General features: G+C 34.6%; 3 protein-coding genes across 8 annotated transcripts; 2 read left to right on the top strand and 1 right to left on the bottom strand.

Annotated features, from left to right (window-relative positions):
* Positions 1–97: 97 nt before the first annotated feature.
* On the top strand, positions 98–16731 carry LOC122537707 (glutaminase kidney isoform, mitochondrial). 6 transcript variants are annotated; one of them, XM_043671109.1, is made up of 12 exons: positions 98–350; positions 3148–3245; positions 7565–7600; positions 8758–8857; positions 8936–9078; positions 9301–9674; positions 10471–10751; positions 10848–11024; positions 11353–11513; positions 12238–12381; positions 13154–13294; positions 13445–16731. In XM_043671109.1, the coding sequence occupies exons 1-12, from the start codon at positions 258–260 to the stop codon at positions 13620–13622; spliced, it is 1926 nt and encodes a 641-aa protein (XP_043527044.1). In that variant the 5' UTR covers positions 98–257; the 3' UTR covers positions 13623–16731. The 6 variants fall into 6 exon arrangements, with proteins under 6 accessions (XP_043527044.1, XP_043527047.1, XP_043527046.1 ...); XM_043671111.1 differs by having other exon boundaries at positions 100–350; positions 12256–12381; XM_043671112.1 differs by lacking the exon at positions 7565–7600 and having other exon boundaries at positions 99–350.
* Positions 16732–18019: 1288 nt separating this feature from the next.
* Positions 18020–20053, top strand: LOC122537709 (neuralized-like protein 2). Its single transcript, XM_043671116.1, has 3 exons — positions 18020–18872; positions 18947–19270; positions 19350–20053. Exons 1-3 carry the CDS (start codon positions 18527–18529, stop codon positions 19466–19468), a joined length of 789 nt encoding a protein of 262 aa, XP_043527051.1. The 5' UTR covers positions 18020–18526; the 3' UTR covers positions 19469–20053.
* LOC122537708 (acetylcholine receptor subunit beta-like) lies at positions 19008–21808 on the bottom strand. The gene is made up of 4 exons (XM_043671115.1): positions 21536–21808; positions 21221–21398; positions 20978–21130; positions 19008–20855 (listed from the first exon to the last, which is right to left on the bottom strand). Exons 1-4 carry the CDS (start codon positions 21677–21679, stop codon positions 20494–20496), a joined length of 837 nt encoding a protein of 278 aa, XP_043527050.1. The 5' UTR covers positions 21680–21808; the 3' UTR covers positions 19008–20493.
* Between the last annotated feature and the right edge of the window lie 301 nt (positions 21809–22109).

Here is a 22109-nt window from a genome sequence, read left to right as displayed (position 1 = left end):
CGTCGAAATCGCGCATGTGCCCTCTTCGCCGGCTTCTCTCCCTGCTGGCGGAAGACCCTTTCTTGCTTCAGTACCTCGTCATTATCGGGACGTCGAGGGTCTCTCGCGTCACCGTCGCCTCTCTCTGGCTCTGTCTCGAGAACGAAGATCGAAAGAAGAAGCCACGAGCCAGCTGAATCAAGCACGCGGTGCCAAGTTGGATCTCTGAAAGTCGAGAGTTACAAGTGATTGGTTCTCTTTGGAGAACTGAAGCTTGAATGAACAGCGAGGCGATCGCGAGGTGGGCGAGGATGCTGAAGATCGTCAAGGTCGGCTCGAACGGACTCAGAAGGTTGCACACGAGCAATAAGGTGCGAGGAATCACCCTGAGTAGCTGATAACGAGTAGATTCGGAGGGATTTTACTTCTTGGATTTATTGATTCGAGGATTGGTTGCCGTTCCGTGTGCGTGGGGATGTCTCATCGATTGTTTCGTAGATTTAGTGAAGAGTTTCTGTAAATTCTGAGAGATTTCGGTGATTTCTTTTGAACCGAAGGGAATGTCGAGAGGATGAAAGAATATTTGAATTTACGGTGAAATATTCGACGCTGATCGTACTTTTTAATAAAATATTTAATTGGAAATTACGAATTCTGTAATTGATTCTAAAAGATTTCCATGAAACTTTGAAACTGCCAAGAGATTTCATACGTGTTGGACAGAAGATGAAAGACTGTTCAGCTGTTGACAATTAAATTTGCATTGATTTCAAACTTCATATTTCATGGAGAGTTACTGAAGAATATTTAGAAGATTGCGAACTCTGTATTCGTTTCTAAAAAAAATTCCAACGACTTCGAAGAAAACCGCAGAATTAAAGGATTCGATGGTAGGAAAAACGAAGAAATTCTTACTCACGGTTCATTTCTAATAATTGAACGGACTGTCCGATGATATTCAGATTAGAAGATTCGAGTGAGAATCGTCGCTGATTGATCAGTCAACAGCAGAACAAAAATCTCCTCTTAAATAAAACGATGATCCAAATGAAAGAGTGCCGCGAGACTACCACTTCTTCTTCGTAACAAAATATCCTTCCAAATTGACCAACTTTTCATTCTTTCATCTCGATGCGTTCAACATACGTGCGCTCAATAGACAAAAATACAGTACTGTCGCAATGTCGTGATAAATAACATTTAATATGTTAATTGAACCTTGACAAGTATTTGAACAATGGATGACATTTTCGTATAAATGCATGCAGTTCGAGGGAAAAAATGATATCGATCAGAACCGGGGTGGCACGTGAACACTGTTCCGCCCACGTGGTGGCAATGGCCCATTTCAGCGACAGAAATACTTGAAACGGCGGCCCACTTGGAGTAAACTGGCATTTGAATTGGACGGTGTTAGCATTTCTGCGCGATAAATTGATGTCAACGATCGCCAATGAACTGTCTCGCGCCTTGTTGTTATTTATGATGTGCCGTTATTTGATGTCACAGCGCCTCGATTGTAACTAAGAAGTCACGCGGAATTTATACAGATAATTCTCCAATAATCGTGGAAAAAAAGAAAAATTACAAGCAATTTGTTCTCCCTCTATTTTTGTGTTTGAAATCTCTGTTCGCGCGTTACTTTTCCAACTGAGAGCTCGATAGCTGTGTCTATTAATAATTGAACGTGATTTTTGTACAATTTCTACGAAGAACGATGCGCTGGAATCTCTTTCGAGTCAATTGCACTTTGAATCATCTTCTACGAAAAGTTGAATTAAAAGTTTGAGACAATTGTCGAGTGTCTGTGAAAGGAACAACCGTTCCGTTTTCGTTCACAGATCCTGCTGATCCGAATTAACGAATTTGATACACGTGACAGGATACAAGTTTCAGCTTAGGTAGCTATAAGGGTTGATTCATTCAAGGATCAATACGGAATTGCTTGGCAACCGGCGTTTTGCACCCCTAGCATACTTCGCCGACCCAAAATTCGTCCATCGATCGTTGGACCGGTTTTCAGAAAGCGGAAGAACAGTCTCTCTTTTCATCACAACGGTTTTATAACAGAAAAGGCAGACTCAACCTTGAAAAAGCAGACTGGAGATGATTCCTTTCACAGTGGAAGAGATTTTTTCCAGTCTTTACTGGAGCAAAATCATTGAAGAACGAATATCTACGATTGGATGTGGAGGAACTGTCAAAGATTTTTGTAACTGACTAGACCCTGAATCCTTGTGCAATTTCATATTTCGTGTAAACGCAGTTTAAAAATGTGCATCCTAAGCAGATACAGTTAGACGTTTGGTCCTTGAATTTTGAAACTGAATTTTGTATCGAGTGATAGCGTATGATGAGACATCGTCACGATCACGGCAAATTTTCGAGTCGAGAATTAGCTTCTGAGAAATAAGGGGTCTATTGTAACGCGTCAGCGTGTTACGCTTCGATATCGGGACTTTTATATTGATCGGATAATTTAGAAAATTTCTGCCACTTGCAAACTGATGAACTTTTAACTTTAACGAAACTTTATATTTATGTAAAATGTATATTTAGTAAAATTATTTGAAAGGAGAGAAAATAATAATATAAAAATATAAAATGTAATATAAATTTTATAATTATTATTAAATTATATAATTATTATAATATAATATTATATAATAATTTGTATAATTGTTATATAATTATTATAATAATATTATTATATTATAATTATTATAATATATAATATATAAAATATATATAAAATTATTATATTATATTATTATATAATTATTATAATATATAATATATAAAATATATATAAAATTATTATAATATATGAAATATAATATAAAATAATATAAAAAATTTAGAAAATAAATGAAGTTCAGATTATGGCCTTTGCAAAGGTCTGCGGTCAGGTCATTTCTAGCGTCATCTTAATTTTATTAAGTGTCCAGTGACATATGGATGAAAGGGAGCATCTTTTACTGTTTTTTTAAATAAATATTCACAGTCCAATGATCACTAAGATCAACGGGATACAAGTTACAAAATAATAAATAAAATAAATAAAATGGAGCGCAAGTTAAACAATTAAATCTGTCAAGTTGTAAGATAAAGCGAGGTGAAATACTTTTAGCAGACGTGTTGTACTAACATTTCTCTGTATTGTTTCAGAGACGAGCGGCGGTACCAGCGTCGAACAAGTTGGGGAGTGTAAAATACTTGGACGCTGCATTCGGAAGTGCCTTAGAATTAGAACGAGCACAGACACGGTAATTAATCCATTATCTTACCTCTTCCTCTACTTTTTATTTTCCTTTCTTTTTCTTTTTCAACTCGACGACTATTAATTCTCAGTATGGTCGCCACTTTCAAAAACATGACGTGTATTTTAAAACACGATGGGACGAGACATGTGTTTTCAAGTTTCACGAGCCAAAATTTAATGCGATTTAATTTTACATTGCACTATGAATTGAACTATTACTTCAAAGTTTGAATCTAAACGTGTGCTACTCGACGTATCGAGACATCGTATCGATCTCGGTATTTTAGTTTTAATTTTATTTATGTTCGTTCGTGTATATTTTTATTTCTCTTTTATATATCGTATTTTAATATACACTTTTGAAATAAATAAATAAATAAATAAACAACTGTTCTTCCACTCGTCCGGAAGAAAAATTGCCAAGTTACTTGACAGTTTTTTAAATTTATAATTACAATGGACGTTCTCCCGTCAATTTAATTGTTTGAATGAAAAGATTCTTCGTTGTTTATTTATTGCCGCGAAGCGACCTAGTGATCGGAACAGTGTTTCATGTAATCGTGCAAGATGATCCGCAATTACGCGATACTCTCTGATTTCGCATAACTTCGACCGCGAGAGATATGTATTGCGACGTTAGTATCGAGTTCGAGATCGCACAAGGCATAACGATGGAGATTTATACGTGATACATTATTATATTTATATTTCACTGAGTATATCTCACTCATAAATTTACATATTTTTTATTTGTAAATCTTGCTTATACTAAATTTTAAATTGTACTAAATTCCATTTGCCCCACCTCAGAAATTCATATAAGTCTCGTGAACATTTGAATATAGTTTACAAGCATGCATAAATGCCCGTAAGTCTAATTAATTAACATCGAAATCGATCGAGCGTGACACGCAGAAGAATATCCGTGCAAGTTAAGTCACGTAATGGAACAGTTTCGATTGCACAAATAATTGGAGCAAACGAACAAAGTCACAGAGCATTTGAACCACACCAATGGGCACAATAATCTCCGCAGATGTCTGATTCGTTTCGTTCATTTAGATTAAAAAAAAAAAAAAAATAGAGGGTCGTTTCTCGTAACAACGAGGAAATAGATTCATTTAGATGCTATTCAAATGGAGCACAATGGAGTGCCAATAAATCCAAATTAACCGAGTATTGACGATTCTCAATCGCTTTTGCTCGGAGAACTGTTAATTATCATCGCATCAAGGAGAAAGAGAATGCAATTATTCTTTCAGTTCCACTCAAATCTCATTGTGTAATAAGATTGTCGTGTCGTTCCTGTTTTTGAAGGAATTGCGATGACTGTTTTTCAATTTATTTCACCAATATTCCTCCGTCCCTTTTTTTAGTCATTTTCTTACATATAATAATATTTTATATAATATATAAATATATAAAAATAATATATATAAATATATAAAAATATATATAATATATAATAAATATATAAATATATATAATAATATTATCTTATATATTATCTTTTTTTATATATAATAATCGACACTTTGGTCATTTGTATTTTTTTAAAAAAATTGTAATATTTTCTTTAAACTCATTTTTCCAATATCTTTCCTCCACCTTTCGATTATTACCCCCCCCCCTTCTTCTTTTATAATTAATTCGATTATAATCCTAGCTCTAATAATTGTTAGTGTGCTCTAACAAGTGTTGATAATTAATATTTTCGAAAGAATTACAACATTTTCTTTTAGTATCCTTCAGTTATTTCGTCATAATTACAATAATTCGTGCTATTCATGTTTTCAAACATATCATAATATTTCTTTTCTTTCAATTTATTCAACATCCCTTCATCTTTCGTTTATTTCCCTCCCTTTTCGTAATTTCTGACTAATGTCGTTCGCATATTTGTAAAGGAATCACATCGTTCCCTTTCAATTCGTATTCAACTCAATATGAATTCAATTTTAATTTTTCATTACTTCTCGAAAAATCGTCTTCTCTTTCAATTTGTAACATATCGATACTGTTAATATTGAAAGGACGAATATTGGTTATTAATCGAGAATCATTGACCTCCAGAGACCCGACCCCATAGGTTCTAATTGATCGTCTGAACGTCATTGCTGTCCATTTAAATGCACACGTCCAAAGGATGTCTCTTCGTTACCTCGCAGAACTTTGCTCGGCTTCGCGGAAGAAGAGTGTTTGAAATTGACCGAGATAATAGACGTTGGATAAAGATTCTTGTCGAACGATGGGCGATTCGGTCGGTCGCTCTTTGCGCCGAACGAAGGACATAATGGACAGCTTCGACTTCAGTGAACCGTTCGTAGGCGATTTTTCTGATTTTCGCAAAGCATATTTACGGTAAGAATCGTTTACAACTCGTTTAAAACGCGACTCTCTCATTTTTAGTTGAAGTTAGAAAAATATGCTTCCAAGTGCACTACATATTCACGATCGTATTTCTTCTGTTTTTTTTTTTTTTCCTTCTTTTCGCATCCTCTCGTCATTCTACGTATAATACTACGTATCGCATCGTAATATATCAAATTCAATTCAAAAAATTTGCAATTTTCGAGCTATCAATATAAAAGTATCACTGTAAATTGCAGATCTTTATAATTTGAGGAATTATATTGCTCTTTTTTGATTCATGCGACACTGTATTTTATATAAATATTTCTTATTATATATATATAATTATAATTATAATTATTAAAAAATTTGCGATTTTCGAGCTATCAATATAAAAATATCACTGTAAATTGCAGATATCTATAATTTAGTAGAGAGGAATTATGTTGCTCTTTTTGATTCATGCGACACTGTATTTTATATAAATATTTCTTATTATATATATATATATAATTATTAAAAAATTTGCGATTTTCGAGCCATCAATATAAAAATATCACTGTAAATTGCAGATATCTATAATTTAGTAGAGAGGAATTATGTTGCTCTTTTTGATTCATGCGACACTGTATTTTATATAAATATTTTTTATTATATATATATATGATATAATTATAATTATTATATATATAACATATCGTATATTATAAATTTTGTCTTGACCATCATTGCGAACAAATATCGATAAGCCAAGAAGATTATTTATTACTTTTTGGATTGTGTTATCTCTTCAACTAGCAAAGTAACATCTAATTCTGTTCTTAAACCAGTTTTTCGCATCTCCTGGAAAACATTTTTCTTTCCAATTTCTGCGCAATAGTATAATACGATGTGTGATCCTCTCTTGGAGAGAAAAAAAAGGATTTTTATTAAAAGAAATTATTATTTGAGTAAAGAACTGAAAGTGAAAAATCGAAGCAAGTTCTAGCTCATTTAAGCTTCAACCTTGCGCAACCGTGCTTTAAATATCGACTTTCAAATTGAATTAAAAAATTGTCACCACGACGATCGTCATTCTCGATGCATCAACGGTTCTAATTGAACCTAATCTGCTGTTTACCATCCGGGGAATTTACTATGTAAATCGTACGATAATGGAACCTCTTCTCGACGTCAAAAAAGACACGTCACACAAATTCTCTGAAAATTCGAGATCGTTATACTCAAATCTTGCGCTTTTTTTTTTTCGTGCAAATCCCGCTCATTAGGGGCTGATTGTTTTATTTGTCACGCAGATAGGAATTGAATTCTCTAATTCCACGAATATCGACGCTATGTATGTATGCAGTAGCAGAAACGAAACTTGTGGTCAGTAGAGTAACTTTGTTTGCGAACACATATATCTTCTTCGAGATTTTAATTTACCGAGCCTATTTGTTTTAGTATGTGCGCGAATAGTGTCTCGTGCAGAGTGAGATTTTCAGTTCGGTTTTTCTTTGTTCGTTTCTCGTATAAAGGACTGATATAAGACCGCGTTTTTCCGGTCATCTAATGCATTCATCTGCGCGCATCATTCGTGTGCATGTACGAACTGCTTTGTGACTACTCTAACGGATCCTTCGTTCGAAGAGAATTGATTTTTAAATTTCATTAACTTGAATAACTTAACTCATAGCCGATGGATTGAAGAGAATCGATTCGATGTTCAAACATGAATGAAAGTCAGAGCGTCGTTGTGCCTTACGCAGAAATGAACGATAAGTGTTCGACGTTAGAGAGTTCGGCGTTAGTGCCGTCGAGCAGCCTCGCCGACTCTGAATACTATTCGATCAGAACGAAAGTCGTGTGCTCGATTTGGTTAGAGAAGAACACCGAAAATTCGAAGATGATGCTGGCGCGTTTTCTCAGGTACAGTCACGTGTCATTCTCTTTCTCGAATTCTGATCTCTTGTCGTTGTTCTGTTTTTCCAGCGAGTACAGCTTCATTCATGACAGCCATTACATGTAGTGAGTACTATGCAACACTGCGTGTTGTCTATTGCATGGTGCAGTGTGTGGTGAAATTCTGAAAGCTATTGCTTGTAAATTGTAATCGTCGTTGGATTTTCGTTTTCAGCAGCAGTGATAATGAGAACTTTTTTTTTTTTTCATTCGTCCTTGAACATTACGATCTGTTCGTTTTTCTAAATTTTTTACGTGAGCTACTGTTAACCATTAGTTTCACCACTCTGTTCGTCTAACTTTTTGTTTTCTCTACAAATGTGTCACTGGTCTGATCAATTTTCAACAAAAATAAGAACTTGTTACTCAGTTGCGTCATTCAATTAACATCAACTGAGGCACATAGTCAAGATACCGATGATGATGTACACACAACTAATTTTAGCTTGCTCTGTTAGAAATTTCAGAGATTCGAGTTCAAAATTGTGGTTCATATCCTTATAAATAGCGAACGTTTGGATCTTGGTTTAGATGTTTATACAGTTTATGCAATTAATATATATTGTAATGAATATGTAATACATTTATGTTGTGCATGACAGTAGTAAATTATCTTTATGGTCTTTATCTAGATAGTCTTGTAAATTCAAATAAATTCGTCACTTTGGCAAGATGATCAATTGCATGCCACATGAATAGAATAGATCAGTCGCAAAGATCTCTGTATACCACATTAAAATGTTAATTTTAATATTAAATTAAATTAGATCGAATGTTCAATTAATAAATATCACCAAGTACAGTTAAATGTCGAACAAACATTATAATTATAACATTAAATTAAAGTCTCTACATTAAATAAACAATATTTGTACGAGATTTACATTAACATTACATTGATATTTGTACAGTATTTAGAAACGTGAAATGTATTATTAATATGCAGGAAAAGCAATTTACATTTACTTGTTAATAATTAATCTAAAAAAATAGAGCAGCAGTATAACAAAAGTAAAATCATAAAAGTTACATTACATTTAATATGGTGCATGGAGACTTTAAAGACTGACTGTAAGTAGAACAATAGTAAGTAGACAATTATATCTTCCCTCTAATAAATTGCACTGAAGTAGGTTTGAGAAGATAGTGATTCGAGTTCTTATTTCTATTTTATGAATTTCCGTTTCTTTTTAATTTGATATTAAAATAACTATTTATTCTAGCACCAGAGACCAAGATCAAGCGACGAACGCCGAAGATGTTCTCTTCGACATGTTCAAGAACGAAGATACCGGTCTTCTAGCAGTGGGGAAATTTTTGGCGGTAAATATTCATTTTCATTCATTTCGTTCATTAATGATTTACATATACACATATTGTTTCATTCTCACACGTTTGTAGGCTCTGAGAACAACCGGTCTGCGAAACGACGACCCCAGGCTTCAAGAATTCACGGACAATCTACGAAAGGAACACTTGAAATCCGGTGGCCACGAGGGTGTGTCCCACGAGACGCAAAAATTAAACAGGGAACAATTTAGAAGGTAATTCTTTCTTCGGTTAAACAACAAAGATTCACAATTTTGTATCTAGCTAAAAAAAAAAAAGAAGCAAATTTCCAGTTTTCTATTGTGAAATTTTTACCTCGCTGTCTTCGTCAACCTTTTGTGATTTATTTATTTTTAAACGTGAAATTCACGTTTCATTTTGCTGAAATTTTTCGAAGACCTCGTTCGACAAGCTTGAAAATTCGAACGATATTTCAGAATTGTAAATCCGAACATAGTGTTGATCTCGCGAGCGTTCAGGCATCAATTCATCATCCCCGACTGGTCGGGCTTCACCAAGCACATAGAGGACTTCTACTGGAAATGCAAGACGAACTCGGAGGGCAAGGTCGCGTCGTACATACCTCAGCTGGCGAGAATGAATCCAGATTACTGGGGCGTTTCCGTTTGCACGATCGACGGACAGAGATTCAGCATCGGCGACACCTCGATCCCGTTCACTCTGCAGAGTTGCAGCAAGCCTTTGACATACGCGATCGCCTTGGACAGACTCGGACAGGAAGTGGTCCATCAATACGTCGGCCAGGAACCATCCGGACGAAACTTCAACGAGCTGGTGCTGGATTACAATAGTAAATCTCATTATTAATTAATAAATTATGGATTTTTAATAGACTAGTTCTTCTTTAAAATAATTTAGAATTTCACAATTGCAATTGTTTATTGTTATCATATTTGATCCTTTCGCGACACCTCATCTCTGCAAAATCTAATATTTCACGCGATAATCATTGTTTGCGTAAATCTCATTATTAATTAATAAATTATTGCTTTTTAATAGACTAGCTCTTTTTTAAAATAATTTGGAATTCTCATTGTTGCGTAAATCTCATTATTAATTAATAAATTATGGATTTTTAATAGACTAGTTCTTCTTTAAAATAATTTGGAATTTCACAATTGCAATTGTTTATTGTTATTATCATATTTGATCCTTTCGCGACACCTCATCTCTGCAAAATCTAATGTTTCACGCGATAATCATTGTTTGCGTAAATCTCATTATTAATTAATAAATTATTGATTTTTAATAGACTAGCTCTTTTTTAAAATAATTTGGAATTCTCATTGTTGCGTAAATCTCATTATTAATTAATAAATTATGGATTTTTAATAGACTAGTTCTTCTTTAAAATAATTTGGAATTTCACAATTGCACAATTTATTGTTATTATCATATTGGTCCTTTCGCGACACCTCATCTCTGCAAAATCTAATGTTTCGCGTGTTCATGGAAAATTCGGGCGTGCAATAATTTTTAAAAAGAAATTAATTTTTCCTTCAGTCGAACGTTATAAAATACATCTCATGTCTGTATTTATATTATGTCAAATTTCTGTAAAAATACATCGAACATTCTTTCAACAGAGAAACCTCATAATCCGATGATCAACGCTGGAGCGATCCTGGTTTGCTCCCTCCTGAAGTCTCTAATCAAACCTGAGATGACATTGGCCGAAAAATTCGATTTCACGATGAACTATTTCAAGAAGCTGGCAGGTGGAGAGAATCTCGGCTTCAACAATGCTATCTTTCTGTCGGAAAGGGAGGCTGCCGACCGAAATTACGCGCTTGGATTCTACATGAGGGAGCACAATTGTTATCCCGATAAATCGAACCTGAAAGAAATCTTGGATTTCTATTTTCAGGTACATACAATCACCATGTATAAATACAAGAAAAAAAAATATATATATATATATCTAATGTTAAAAAAAAATATTTAAATGATTTTATTTTCAAAGTGTTGCTCGATGGAAGCGAACTGCGACACAATGGCAGTGGTGGCGGCCACTTTGGCAAACGGTGGCATCTGCCCTATCACCGAGGAGAAAGTTTTAAAGCCTGATAGCGTTCGAGATGTTCTCAGTTTAATGCACAGCTGTGGAATGTACGACTACAGTGGCCAATTCGCGTTCAAGGTAACTTTCGCCTCTTTTAAAAGGCTTCAACCTATAATATCGTTAAGACAGGAGATATTTAAAAAAAAATCTAATATCTAATAATATAAACTATAATATCGTTAAGAAAGGAGATATTTCAAAAAGAAGTTCAAAGTATCAAGAATCTTGTACAATTGCAATTTCCTCCAGTTCAACATTCCACGAATAAATATCCTTCTCCCGAAGACACATCGAATTTCTAACGAATTTGATCCTATCGCGATCCAATTAATTCGGATTATTTTTTCATTCATTTGAAACTGACTTGAAATCGAATAACGAATATGAATCGTGTGACCGAGTATAGGTTGGCATCCCAGCGAAGTCCGGAGTGTCAGGAAGCCTCCTGGTAGTGATACCAAACGTGATGGGCATTTGCACGTGGTCTCCGCCGTTGGATCCCCTTGGAAATTCCTGCAGGGGCGTTCAATTCTGTCAGGAACTCGTCTCCGAGTTCAACTTTCATAGGTACGCTTGCCGGTTTTTACTCTCGTTTGATCGTGCTTGCATAGGTCGCAACTTGCACTTAGTCATTAGGCGTAGAAATTAATTCGGTTTCGTTTTCATTGGTTTATTGATTTGATCGTTAATTTATTCTCCTGTGATTCTGTATCGTGAAACAAATTCCTGTTGCACTCGGAGGGGAGTTTTCATTCGACAATTGTCCAAGTTCTTCGAATTTTCAATTTTTTCAAATTTTCGTCATCAAAATATGAGCTGGACACAACAATCGAAGAATACAATTATTTTCTTTTTCTTTCAAATAATCTACAATGCAAAAGCAGAGCTAATTTCTACGCCCGATATTTCTTACACATTGACGATCACGTTGTGTTAGCTGTTGCCAGAAAAAAAGAACAAAAAAAAAAGGAGAAATAATAAGAATATTACCTAACTATAAATACACGAAACGTAGAGAGATAGACGCACTTCTATATATATATATATATATATATATGTGGCAAATTTTCTTGGTTATTAATACTACATAAACACCGAGACCGAGTGATAACACACATTAATCAAACTGTTTGTTCTCCCTCCTTTGCTTTTCTCACAACCCCCGCTCACACGCAAACTCTGCACGAATATACCGAACCCTGACAAACACGCTCTGCCTATTACTCTTCTCTTCTGTACATCTATGTTCATTGGTATCCCGTCGTTTTCCATCCCGTCCCGATTAGTGTAGCACCTACTATGATCACAGGTACGACAACCTGAAACACGCGACCAACAAAAAGGACCCGAGGAGGCACAAATACGAGACCAAAGGGCTGTCGATCGTTAATCTATTGTTCAGCGCGGCCAGTGGCGATGTCACCGCGTTGAGAAGGTTAATTATCCATAATTTATTATTTGAAATTTATCCTTATAAAGCGTAAGTCCGCGGTTTTTTTTTTTTTTTTAGAGAAAATTGCGAAAACGAAAGATTCAGATATACTTGAGTGTATATCTTTTCAGTTTGTATACAGTTTCTAATCGAAATCTCAAAATATTCATTTGTTTTGATCATTGAAATTTCATTGGCGAATTGTAATTGTATAACGCAAACATTTTTCGACGTTTTGAAACAAAGAAGAAACGGACTTACGGATCACTTCCATTATTAATCCTACTGCTTCGTTTTTTTATTTTAGTTTAAACTATATATTCAGAGCGAATATTGTATATATTCAGAGGTTCATTTTGTATATACAGTCGATCACGAAAATTTATTATGTGTATATATCTTTAATCATTTTATAGATACTAATAACTTATATAGATTCTGAAAAGACAGTAATAATATTTATTATCAGTATCCATCAATAATAATATTTATTATCAGTATCCATCACCAAAGAATTTTCTAAACTCGAAAGTAACATGAAAAAATAGATGTCAATCGGAGTAATTTCACATTCCAATTTTATACATAACACGAACTCCTAACGATACGGATGTAAATGATAATATTCGGATTATTCTGATACGATTTAACATCGTTTGTAAAATAATTTCAATTCTGATATCAGTTCGTTAAATATTCCACTTTTGTCAAAGCATAGTGAAGAGTGGAGTCCACCGTGGAAGTTTTAACAATTAAATTATAATTATAATTTCAGGCATCGATTGAGTGGCATGGACATGACACTTTCGGATTACGATGGCAGAACAGCTTTGCATTTAGCTGCCAGCGAGGGTCATCTGGATTGCGTCGAATTTTTAATCGAACAGTGTGCAGTTCCTTACAACCCTAAAGACAGGTACATAAATGCCTTTTTTATCTTACGACCTTACACCCGTTTGATTTTCATCCGAAATTAACGCAAAAATTCATTGAAACTAATATCAGAAGGAACTTCATAAATATCTTACTTAAGAAAATATTTATGTTGCAAATATTATGTTTTAAGATGGGGAAAAAGACCGATCGACGAGGCAGAAACATTCGGACATATGCAGGTGGTGGAATACTTGAACAATTACGCCATAAGCCAGAAAACAGAAGCGGAGAACAAAGAGAAGGAGAGCAGTAACAATAACGGGGACGGGGATCAACGAAAAGTGGAATCGACGGTTCAGACACCGTAAGATCACGGTGCAGCTTTAGATAGAATATTTTTGATTGACCAACGATTACACAGGAGAAAATAATGGAGAAATCTCGAGATCACAGTGAATTGATTATTTTCCTACGACAACACACTTTGCCGCTGATTCAGCTCGTTTCTCGACGAATTATAATTGAATTTGCAATCTTGTTGCTACCATCGAACACTATAAATTATATATAAGTTGTAGAAGTTTCTTTCTGTTTGTATCTTAATTCTCTCGATTTGTTTGTCTTTTTGAACGAGTGTGTGTGTATATATGTATGAATTACAAAGGACGTATGAATGATTTTTCTTTCGAAGTACATTGGTTATGCTTGTATCTTTTTTTTTTTATCAATTCACAGGGCATTTTTAGTGCGAAAAATTCGTACCTTCCTTTACGAAGAGAGCTATGAAAGAGTGCTAGTATTGTCAGAGTAATTTTACAGTATTATTCACGTGATTTAATTTCTACTTACGACGATGAATAGTTGAGGAGTTGGGTGCGAAAATCTTGAAGAAATGAAATTGCTAAATCTCTTGAGATCTAGACAAATTGAAAGAATATTCATAGATCATTTTCGATCAATTATTTAATATCATACGTATACAAATATTCTCCAAAAACTTCGTCTCGATATTCCATAATTAACAATTCAAACATAGCCATATATTTGAAAGACTAAAACTAAAACTTTTGTCAAAAACAACCTTATGAGTAATTTAACGTCTTCGTTATGAAAATTTTACTTTTGCAAAAGCCTTTAATATCTCGCATTATTGTGACATGTCGTCTTCTTCGCACTGAACTCCTTAATTCATATCTCTTTTTTTGTAATATATGTACTTATACGTTGGTGCTGAGGTACTAATTTAGATTTTGAACGATTGTACAAGAGAAGAGAAGTGTGTCGATGATAATTGTCTCATATAAAGAGCATTTCGTTTGTTTGTGTAATAGTCGTTCCTACGTATCCATCGATATAAGAGTAAACTTTGTATATTAAGTGAGAAATATTCCTTAATTTACAATTAAGAATCGTTCCCTTTCGATTTGTAATCGAGACTTTATTAATTTTAATTTTCTATAACGTCGTATAACTTCAATATACATAATCCATATATTTATGTAATGTCATATTACTTTTAAAATTTCATTTTATTACTACATTTCATTTTATCGTTCTATGTTTCATCAACGTACTATTATATTATATTGATTTATTTATAATAATTGACGTTTTAAATCGAAACAGAAACTTGTGAACACAAACATAAGCAAAATTGTCCGTGAAAAATTATGTACGCTACTGGCCATAAATATCAGAGTATATAATAAACATATAAGGCGAATGAAATAACATATTTACAATAAAATAACTATAAAGTACATAAACAGCTACAAAAGCAATTGAAGTATTTGCAACAATAAAGAGGTAACTGCACTAGTTTCACAAGAGAAGCATTCAAATGTGAATGTATCAAATACATATGTACTACATGTATTGTGTATGTATGTATAAAAGTACAAAGCCTATTGCTAAGTTTATTGGTTTAAACTAGTACTGAATTCTTGTTGATTTGTTCAAATCATTGGAAAATAGATCTGCCTCTTTATTATTGGAGAAATTACTTCAATTATTAGTATGTAATGAAACTTATAGCCGGTAGTGTAATGCTTGATAATAATTTGATTGAATTTGCAGTTTATAGATTTAATCCAATCTAATTTCGTTTCAAACGATTTTGCGTTATCTTTAAACAACCGAAACCGTGATCCACTGTGTCGTACGTGTATATAAAATCATTAGTCGAGAGGACAGGGATCGTAAATTCCTAAATAGCAAATGAGGAGAGGAAATAAGAAATATCTGTCGTCTGTTTCCCGTACGAGTGATACTTCTCCACATTTATTTGGATTGATTTCTAAAAGAAACACGTTCTCTTCTATGCGTTGTCCGCTTTACAAATCTAAATTGCCGATTAGAGGTGGAGTGTTAGCGTCACGTTTCGTCAATTACCTCGAAATCTGCCTTAAAAATCGACGAAAGAGTGAAGAGTAAGTAGTGGAGGTACTTGCCGCACTGTACTTCGTACGATTCTCCATTGTCTCGCGACAGAAAAAAAAAAGAAAAAAAAAAGAAAATAGGATAAGCTTCGTGGAAAACACAGGGATGCCGCTTGATTCGAATCTTTCGCCTGGAAAGAGAATTTTCACGTTCGAAATGATTCCCTAGATAAGAAACATATCGTTCTGAGCGCGTGTTCAAATTCGGAAGTTTCTTTGCGATTCTTGCCAAGTATATTTTAATGCCTACGAAGAAGAATCTGTCACGATATTTCTGAAATTTCTTAGTCTGATCGGAAAAGAATTTCAGTTTAGTAGCATCGCAGTGTTTTGCTTCTACTTAATTTGGAATAAATGTAATTGAAACCATGAATGCTGAGACTGCTTGTATTTATTTTTTCTACAATGTTAGCTAAACTTAGAAATCTCTGAGAGATCATTGTGGAAATTTCTAACAAGTGCTTAAAAAGAACTATATATATATATATATATATATATGAGCGTTTTTCCTCAAAAACGAAAAAAAGAAAAAAAAGAGAGAGAAGCAAACAGCGTTCTTTCATCTTCCGAGTTTATTCAGAATCGCTGGGAAATTCGTGTAGTTGTCATTAATTAATAAGTGTTAAAGTGTTACATGAAAAACTTATACTGAAAGGGTAGATTAGCAGAGACACGTACAATAAACGTCAATTATTTTCTTCCACAGTCAGAATAACGGGGGGGGGGGGGGGGGATGAAACTAGTTCGATCGATGTAGAGATCAAAAAGGGAAAAGAAGAAAGAGAAACCGGCTAATATTTAGAAGTGTCGTATTAAATAGATCTTTCGAATGTTCTACCTTCGCGAGTACGTCAATTTCAAGGTTTGAATTTTCCGTCATTTAAATGTTTCGAAACGTCCAGTTAATTGATAGTTAATGAATATTACGTATAACAGGATGTTCTTCCAATGGATGAAAGACAATAACGATATATAACTTTTGGAAAAAGTGCTTATCCAAAGCTGATTTTTAGCTTTCAATTAACGACACTGTATTTTTGCTAAACTAGTGCAAAATATAAGTTATGATTTAGATGATCATTTGATTATTGAAAAATATTTAATATTATTTAATTTTATTTAAAATCGAGTGTATATACACATATGTATATATAAGTACCTGTATATAATTCGATTATCATCGAATATTTTACTTTAATTTTATCATAGATTTAAGAATATCACTACAAAATATATTCTTTAGTTTCAATTGTTAAAAATTAAACTATCGTAAAGTATAACAATAACATTGACAATTGAGAGTAGAAATCAGCAAGATCTAAAAGACCTTCCTCTGTCTTCTTCATGTTTTACGATTCTTCGGCTGATTTAAGTTCAGATACAAATGGACAATAACTTTCATCGATGTTTAATCATTATTCCGTTCATTCACACCAAATCGAATTACACTTTATTCTCTTATCGTAGCATTGTTAAAATAATAAGGATAAATGAATTGTCTGTCCTGTGTAAGGATATTTCACACTGCGTTGATTTAACAATAACGTTAATATAATATAATTTGCAATGCGTAGCATATAGAAAGAATGGACAAGAGAATTGAAAGCCTCGTTAATGGACAAATTATTTTGAAAAATAATTCCATCGTTGTAACTGAAACTGCTTGTGTAATAAATATTTCGAGTACATGTTCTTTTTGTTTCCATTTTTTTGCTATTCGAACTATTTCTTTACTGAGCATTTTTGACGAAATGATTGGTAAAATGTAAAATACAACTTACTCCACAAATCAAACGTTTCGCGCAACTCGCGTGGAACTCTCGTTTGTTGTTTTTCACGTGAATCGATATCGCAAATCGATTTTCGATACCGATCGTAGCGATTTTTAGCGCGATATTAGAACGTGTTTCAACGCATGACATTTCAGAAATTAGTAAACATGTATTATTTAATTCAATTTATTATTTATTACCATTTAATTAGAGGCTGAACACTCGTTAACAATAAACGTAACATATAGTTTAGTTGAAATACAATTTTGAAGAGCTGGCCATCCTACGTGCACTGAATTCGAAATTGTATAACATTTATTTAATTTGCAATTTATTTTTAAAACGAAGAACGCGTACGTGCAATTAATTTTCTCACCGAACGAAAGGAAAAAAAAAGAGAGGAGGAAGACTTTAGAAAATACTTTCAATTCATTACTCTGTTATTTTATTTCGGGCATTTGCTTCGTTAGTGAAACTCGCCCCTTCGTACAGTATGTCAATACATTTCATTCTTATAAAGTTTAATAAACATCACGGGACGTGCGAGACTGGCAAATGTTACGCCACTGTCGCACACATCCAATCAGCTGTTTCTGTTTCGTTTCCCGCAGGTATCGTGCCCGTCAGATCATCGCCGATTTTGCGTCTGCTTTCGTTCTCGTACAAAAATTACACCTGTGGCGTAAGAATTGACAGTAACGACGAATTTTAATCGACACGCGTCGCACGTACCGCGTCGCAACGTAATTAACAAGAAAAGAAACGGTCTCTCGATGGAGAAGATCGCCGAGATGAACGTCTAACCTCACTTTTCAGCCGCTAGGTACATCGAGCAACCATGTAAATCGTTGAACGCACTCCAATGTATCATTCAAGCCGATCGCACGGCAGGAAAAGTTCATCGACGTTCCTCTCTGCGAGATATCGGGGCACATCGGGTCGTTATTCCCAAAGTGTCATCCTCGATGAAATTTCTCGCGGGATCTCATCGCCGCGACACTTTCGAAAGCCTGTAGTACCGGTGCTCGGTGTTGACGTTTCTGTCGGTTCGAACACGACACGATGACCGAGAAATCCAGGAAGATAGTGACCAGATTTCACCCGATTCACGGGGAGAATATCATGCTGAGAGAGGATAACACCGTGGCGTATCGCACAGCGAGTTTTGCAAATTCTCTTGCATTCAGCGAGAAGCCGCTGCAGCCAGGTGAAATATTCTTGGTGGAGATTGAGAAGACTGAGAGAGGATGGAGCGGGCACATGAGACTGGGCTTGACTCTCATAGATCCTGCCTCTGTAAACGACAGCCTGCCACAGTTCGCTATGCCTAATCTTGCTAAGCTGGGTAATACATGGATATTTGCCATTACCAAGAGTCACACCATATGGGACAGTTTCGAAGGCTACGGTGAGAGTTTGTAATATTGATTCGTATGGTTCATAATTCATGTTGACCAAGTTGACATTTATGTATGATTTAAGGCGAGGGGATACCATCTGGAGAGAAGAAATTGATCACAGATGGAGTAAATGTGCAAACATCTCGTGGAGTTATTCCATTTAATGCTCTCAGACCAAACACAATTGACTCTTCTCAGTACATCCTACCTACTGATGCTGGTAGTCGTATTGGGATTATGTACGTGCCACAAGCTGGTTCGGACAAGGCAGAAATGCATTTTATAATTAACGGCGAAGACCAAGGTGTATGTGGAAAAGACATACCATATAAGGCAGGACCTTTACGCGCTGTAGTGGATGTGTACGGTACCACGAAACAAGTCAGAATAGTTCAGCTATATGGCGGTGTGTTTCCTTTGTTTCTTAAGTACACACTGCCTTTATAGGAGTTCCGCTTTTCTTAGTAATTGTATTGTTTCAGCAGTATCTACTCTACAAAGTGCCTGCCGAGATGCTATACTACAGTATACTAAAAGGAACGCAGTTAATTTGCTTCCACTTCCACGGGTTCTAAAAGATTATCTGTTGTACCAATCGCAATGAAATTCACATGATTCCACCTTGTCTTTCAATCGTATCTCTCAGCTCGTTTGTATAGCCATTTCAATACTCGCATAATTTCATTGACAATTCAATTTTTCTACAACTTGCAATGCATTTATCACGTAAATTCATTCTAGTTTATTTTATTCTAAAACGGACGAATGAAACACAATAGCATGAATTTGAAATTGCTTTCATTCTTCTAGTTAGCTGTTAGTTCTCTCACTTTTCTAACGTGTATAATTTATCATGTATGTAGTACATGTACTTCGCGTGAATGCTAGGCTGTATCGTGTATGTATATAATGTAAGAAGTTGTTGACAAAGCACCGAGTAAATTCTGATAAGCGGAGGTGTATCTTGTTTTTTTCTAATTCTCGCATTTAGCACTTATTAGCGATTACACTTTGACTGTATCATTCGCTAGGATTATCCATACATTTCATGCCGCATGTAAATCTATATAAAATTTCATCTAAAGTAAGTTTCACTCGGGACTATCGAGGTATGTCGTTCTTTTTCTATTGTTACAAGTCATTGTATGTAACGAGGACATTGTAAGATGAACTTGATCTGTTAACAAACACTTGCACTGTTAACAAACGCAAAAAAAAAAAAAAAAAGAAAAGAAAGATTCAATTGACACAGTCAATTAAATCCAACATGTTTTTCAGAATAAATGTATTTATAAGAAACAAAAGGAAGAATCAAAGTTCTTTTTTAAAATATCCTGTTGAAATTTCCTTGATTCTTCTGCTGTACATTATAAAAATCTAGAGACTCGTGATTCAGTTATGCATTTTTGTTACGACCATTTTGATTTTAGCAAAGATACTTTTCATTTTTCTGTCTGCTCTTAATTTTTCAAATAGTCATATCGTATTTATGAATTGTGACCAAAATCAATTCACAGTGAGAACGACGAATATGATCAAAATACTGTATACCACACTTTTAATAACAAACTATAACACTCGAGGGCTTACATTACCATTAAAAAAAAAAGAAAAACGATTCAAAAGATTTTAAAAGAATTTTGCAAACCTACTTGTTGGTAAGAAAATAATTAGCATTATTGCATAAACGAACGAAACGCTTAAAAAGGCGAGCCATCCCATCAAAATAGAAGTGTACCTCCAAGTGGACTCCTTCTTATCGAGCGACACCAAATTCGTATTGTCATCCGCATTCATTTCAATTCTAGCCGATACCTTGGGGTCCAAAATACTCACTAAAAATATCTGACCTATTCTGCTCTTCAAAATCGAAACGGTGGTCAAGGTTATCCACGTGGGTGCTTCCGTGTTCAGTTGTTGCACGTATCGCAGAATGCTGGTCAGTATGAGTGAAAATGCAGCTAGAGAAAGAGATTTCTCATAGAAGAGAACTGAAAAGGAAAGAGTAATTTCTATCCAGGAGAATTTGTAAACCAAAGAGATTCAAACTGTACAACTGTCTCTTACGTTTCCAAAAAAAAAAAAAAAAGGCAGAATAATTACAAAGACTTACTTAATTGTGGAGGATGAATACCATTAAAGGGTAGTTTCCACTGTAGATCCAACAAGCAGAGCAGATGCAAGATAAAATTCATATTTGCCACCACCATACGTTCGGTGGAACTCGGCTCTAGCCACAGTGTCATCAGTGTCATCGTCATTAGCACTACACACGTTAATGCGAAATAACTTTTACGATGTATTTGTGACGAGATTCGTCTATCGTGAAATATAATACATATAACATTTTACGTACCTATGGCCGACGTCACGTACATTGTTGCATACATGGAGGCATGTCTCTTTAGAAGAATATTATACGATAATAAGTCGGTGGTAAAATCTAATCCGAATTTAGATTTTATTATACGTTCGCTCTCGGAGATATTTGCCACCTCCCATCCCAGATTTTCCTCCATCGAATTCTCTGCAAACTGACAATTATCGTATATACCTATAAGAACCCTTCAATTCGAATAATTCATCCATTGAAATGCCAAAGTAAACGATTTAAGATTACTGGACCCGTGCAAGAAGTCGGATCATGGAAACATCATGGTTTCATACATACCACGTTCGACGCATCGGTGAAGGAGGGACGTAAATTAATCTCGTCGCTCGCGTAAGACCATGAACCAATGTGGATGGTGCAATTCATCACGTCGTAAGGCCACCAAGTGTGATCCGACTCGCAGAACGTCGTGTACGTTGTCATCGGTACGCACCATACCGTACCTTCATAGTTCACCACGCAGTCGACTATCGGTATCTCAATGTTGACATCTGTATTTGTTCTGAAATATCAAGATCAGTGATAATTAAGGAATGAAACATTGTAAAATCTCAGTGTTGGATGCAAGAGGAGGGACCATGGTGGATTCTAGCTGAAGAATTTTTCAATTAGAGAATTCTTTTAGAGAACGATTGAATCTCTACAACGTTTGAGAGTTTTTACAGTTTTAAAATGAGACCAAAATGGAAATGTCACGTGATATTTTCTCATCTCGGGATCCTTCTTGTACACAGCAGTATAAATTGCGAATAAAATTCACGAGTCGAGTTATCCAGTGATGGTTTTTAACAAAGATTGTTAATAAATGTTGTTTTACGTGATACGCATGTTTTTTTTTTTTTTTTTTTTTTTT

This window comes from Frieseomelitta varia, unplaced genomic scaffold (genome assembly GCF_011392965.1).
Source record: "Frieseomelitta varia isolate USP_RPSP 00005682 unplaced genomic scaffold, Fvar_1.2 scaffold_925, whole genome shotgun sequence".
Taxonomy (NCBI): domain Eukaryota; kingdom Metazoa; phylum Arthropoda; class Insecta; order Hymenoptera; family Apidae; genus Frieseomelitta; species Frieseomelitta varia.
Note: the sequence above shows the minus strand (reverse complement) of the source record. Positions and strands in the feature narration are given on the sequence as shown.

Bases quoted from the DNA above. Each gene is read 5' to 3' on its own strand.
- LOC122537708 (XM_043671115.1), bottom strand. From the start codon at position 21,679: ATGACAACGTACACGACGTTCTGCGAGTCGGATCACACTTGGTGGCCT. The intron at 21,131-21,220 runs GTACGTAAAATG...TAACGTGTGTAG, and splicing joins GTACGTGACGTCGGCCATAG to TGCTAATGACGATGACACTG. The intron at 20,856-20,977 runs GTAAGTCTTTGT...TTTCCTTTTCAG, and splicing joins TATTCATCCTCCACAATTAA to TTCTCTTCTATGAGAAATCT.
- LOC122537709 (XM_043671116.1), top strand. From the start codon at position 18,527: ATGACCGAGAAATCCAGGAAGATAGTGACCAGATTTCACCCGATTCAC. The intron at 18,873-18,946 runs GTGAGAGTTTGT...GTATGATTTAAG, and splicing joins GGACAGTTTCGAAGGCTACG to GCGAGGGGATACCATCTGGA. The intron at 19,271-19,349 runs GTGTGTTTCCTT...TTGTTTCAGCAG, and splicing joins AATAGTTCAGCTATATGGCG to TATCTACTCTACAAAGTGCC.
- LOC122537707 (XM_043671109.1), top strand. From the start codon at position 258: ATGAACAGCGAGGCGATCGCGAGGTGGGCGAGGATGCTGAAGATCGTC. The intron at 9,675-10,470 runs GTAAATCTCATT...TTCTTTCAACAG, and splicing joins GCTGGTGCTGGATTACAATA to AGAAACCTCATAATCCGATG. The intron at 11,025-11,352 runs GTAACTTTCGCC...GACCGAGTATAG, and splicing joins GTGGCCAATTCGCGTTCAAG to GTTGGCATCCCAGCGAAGTC.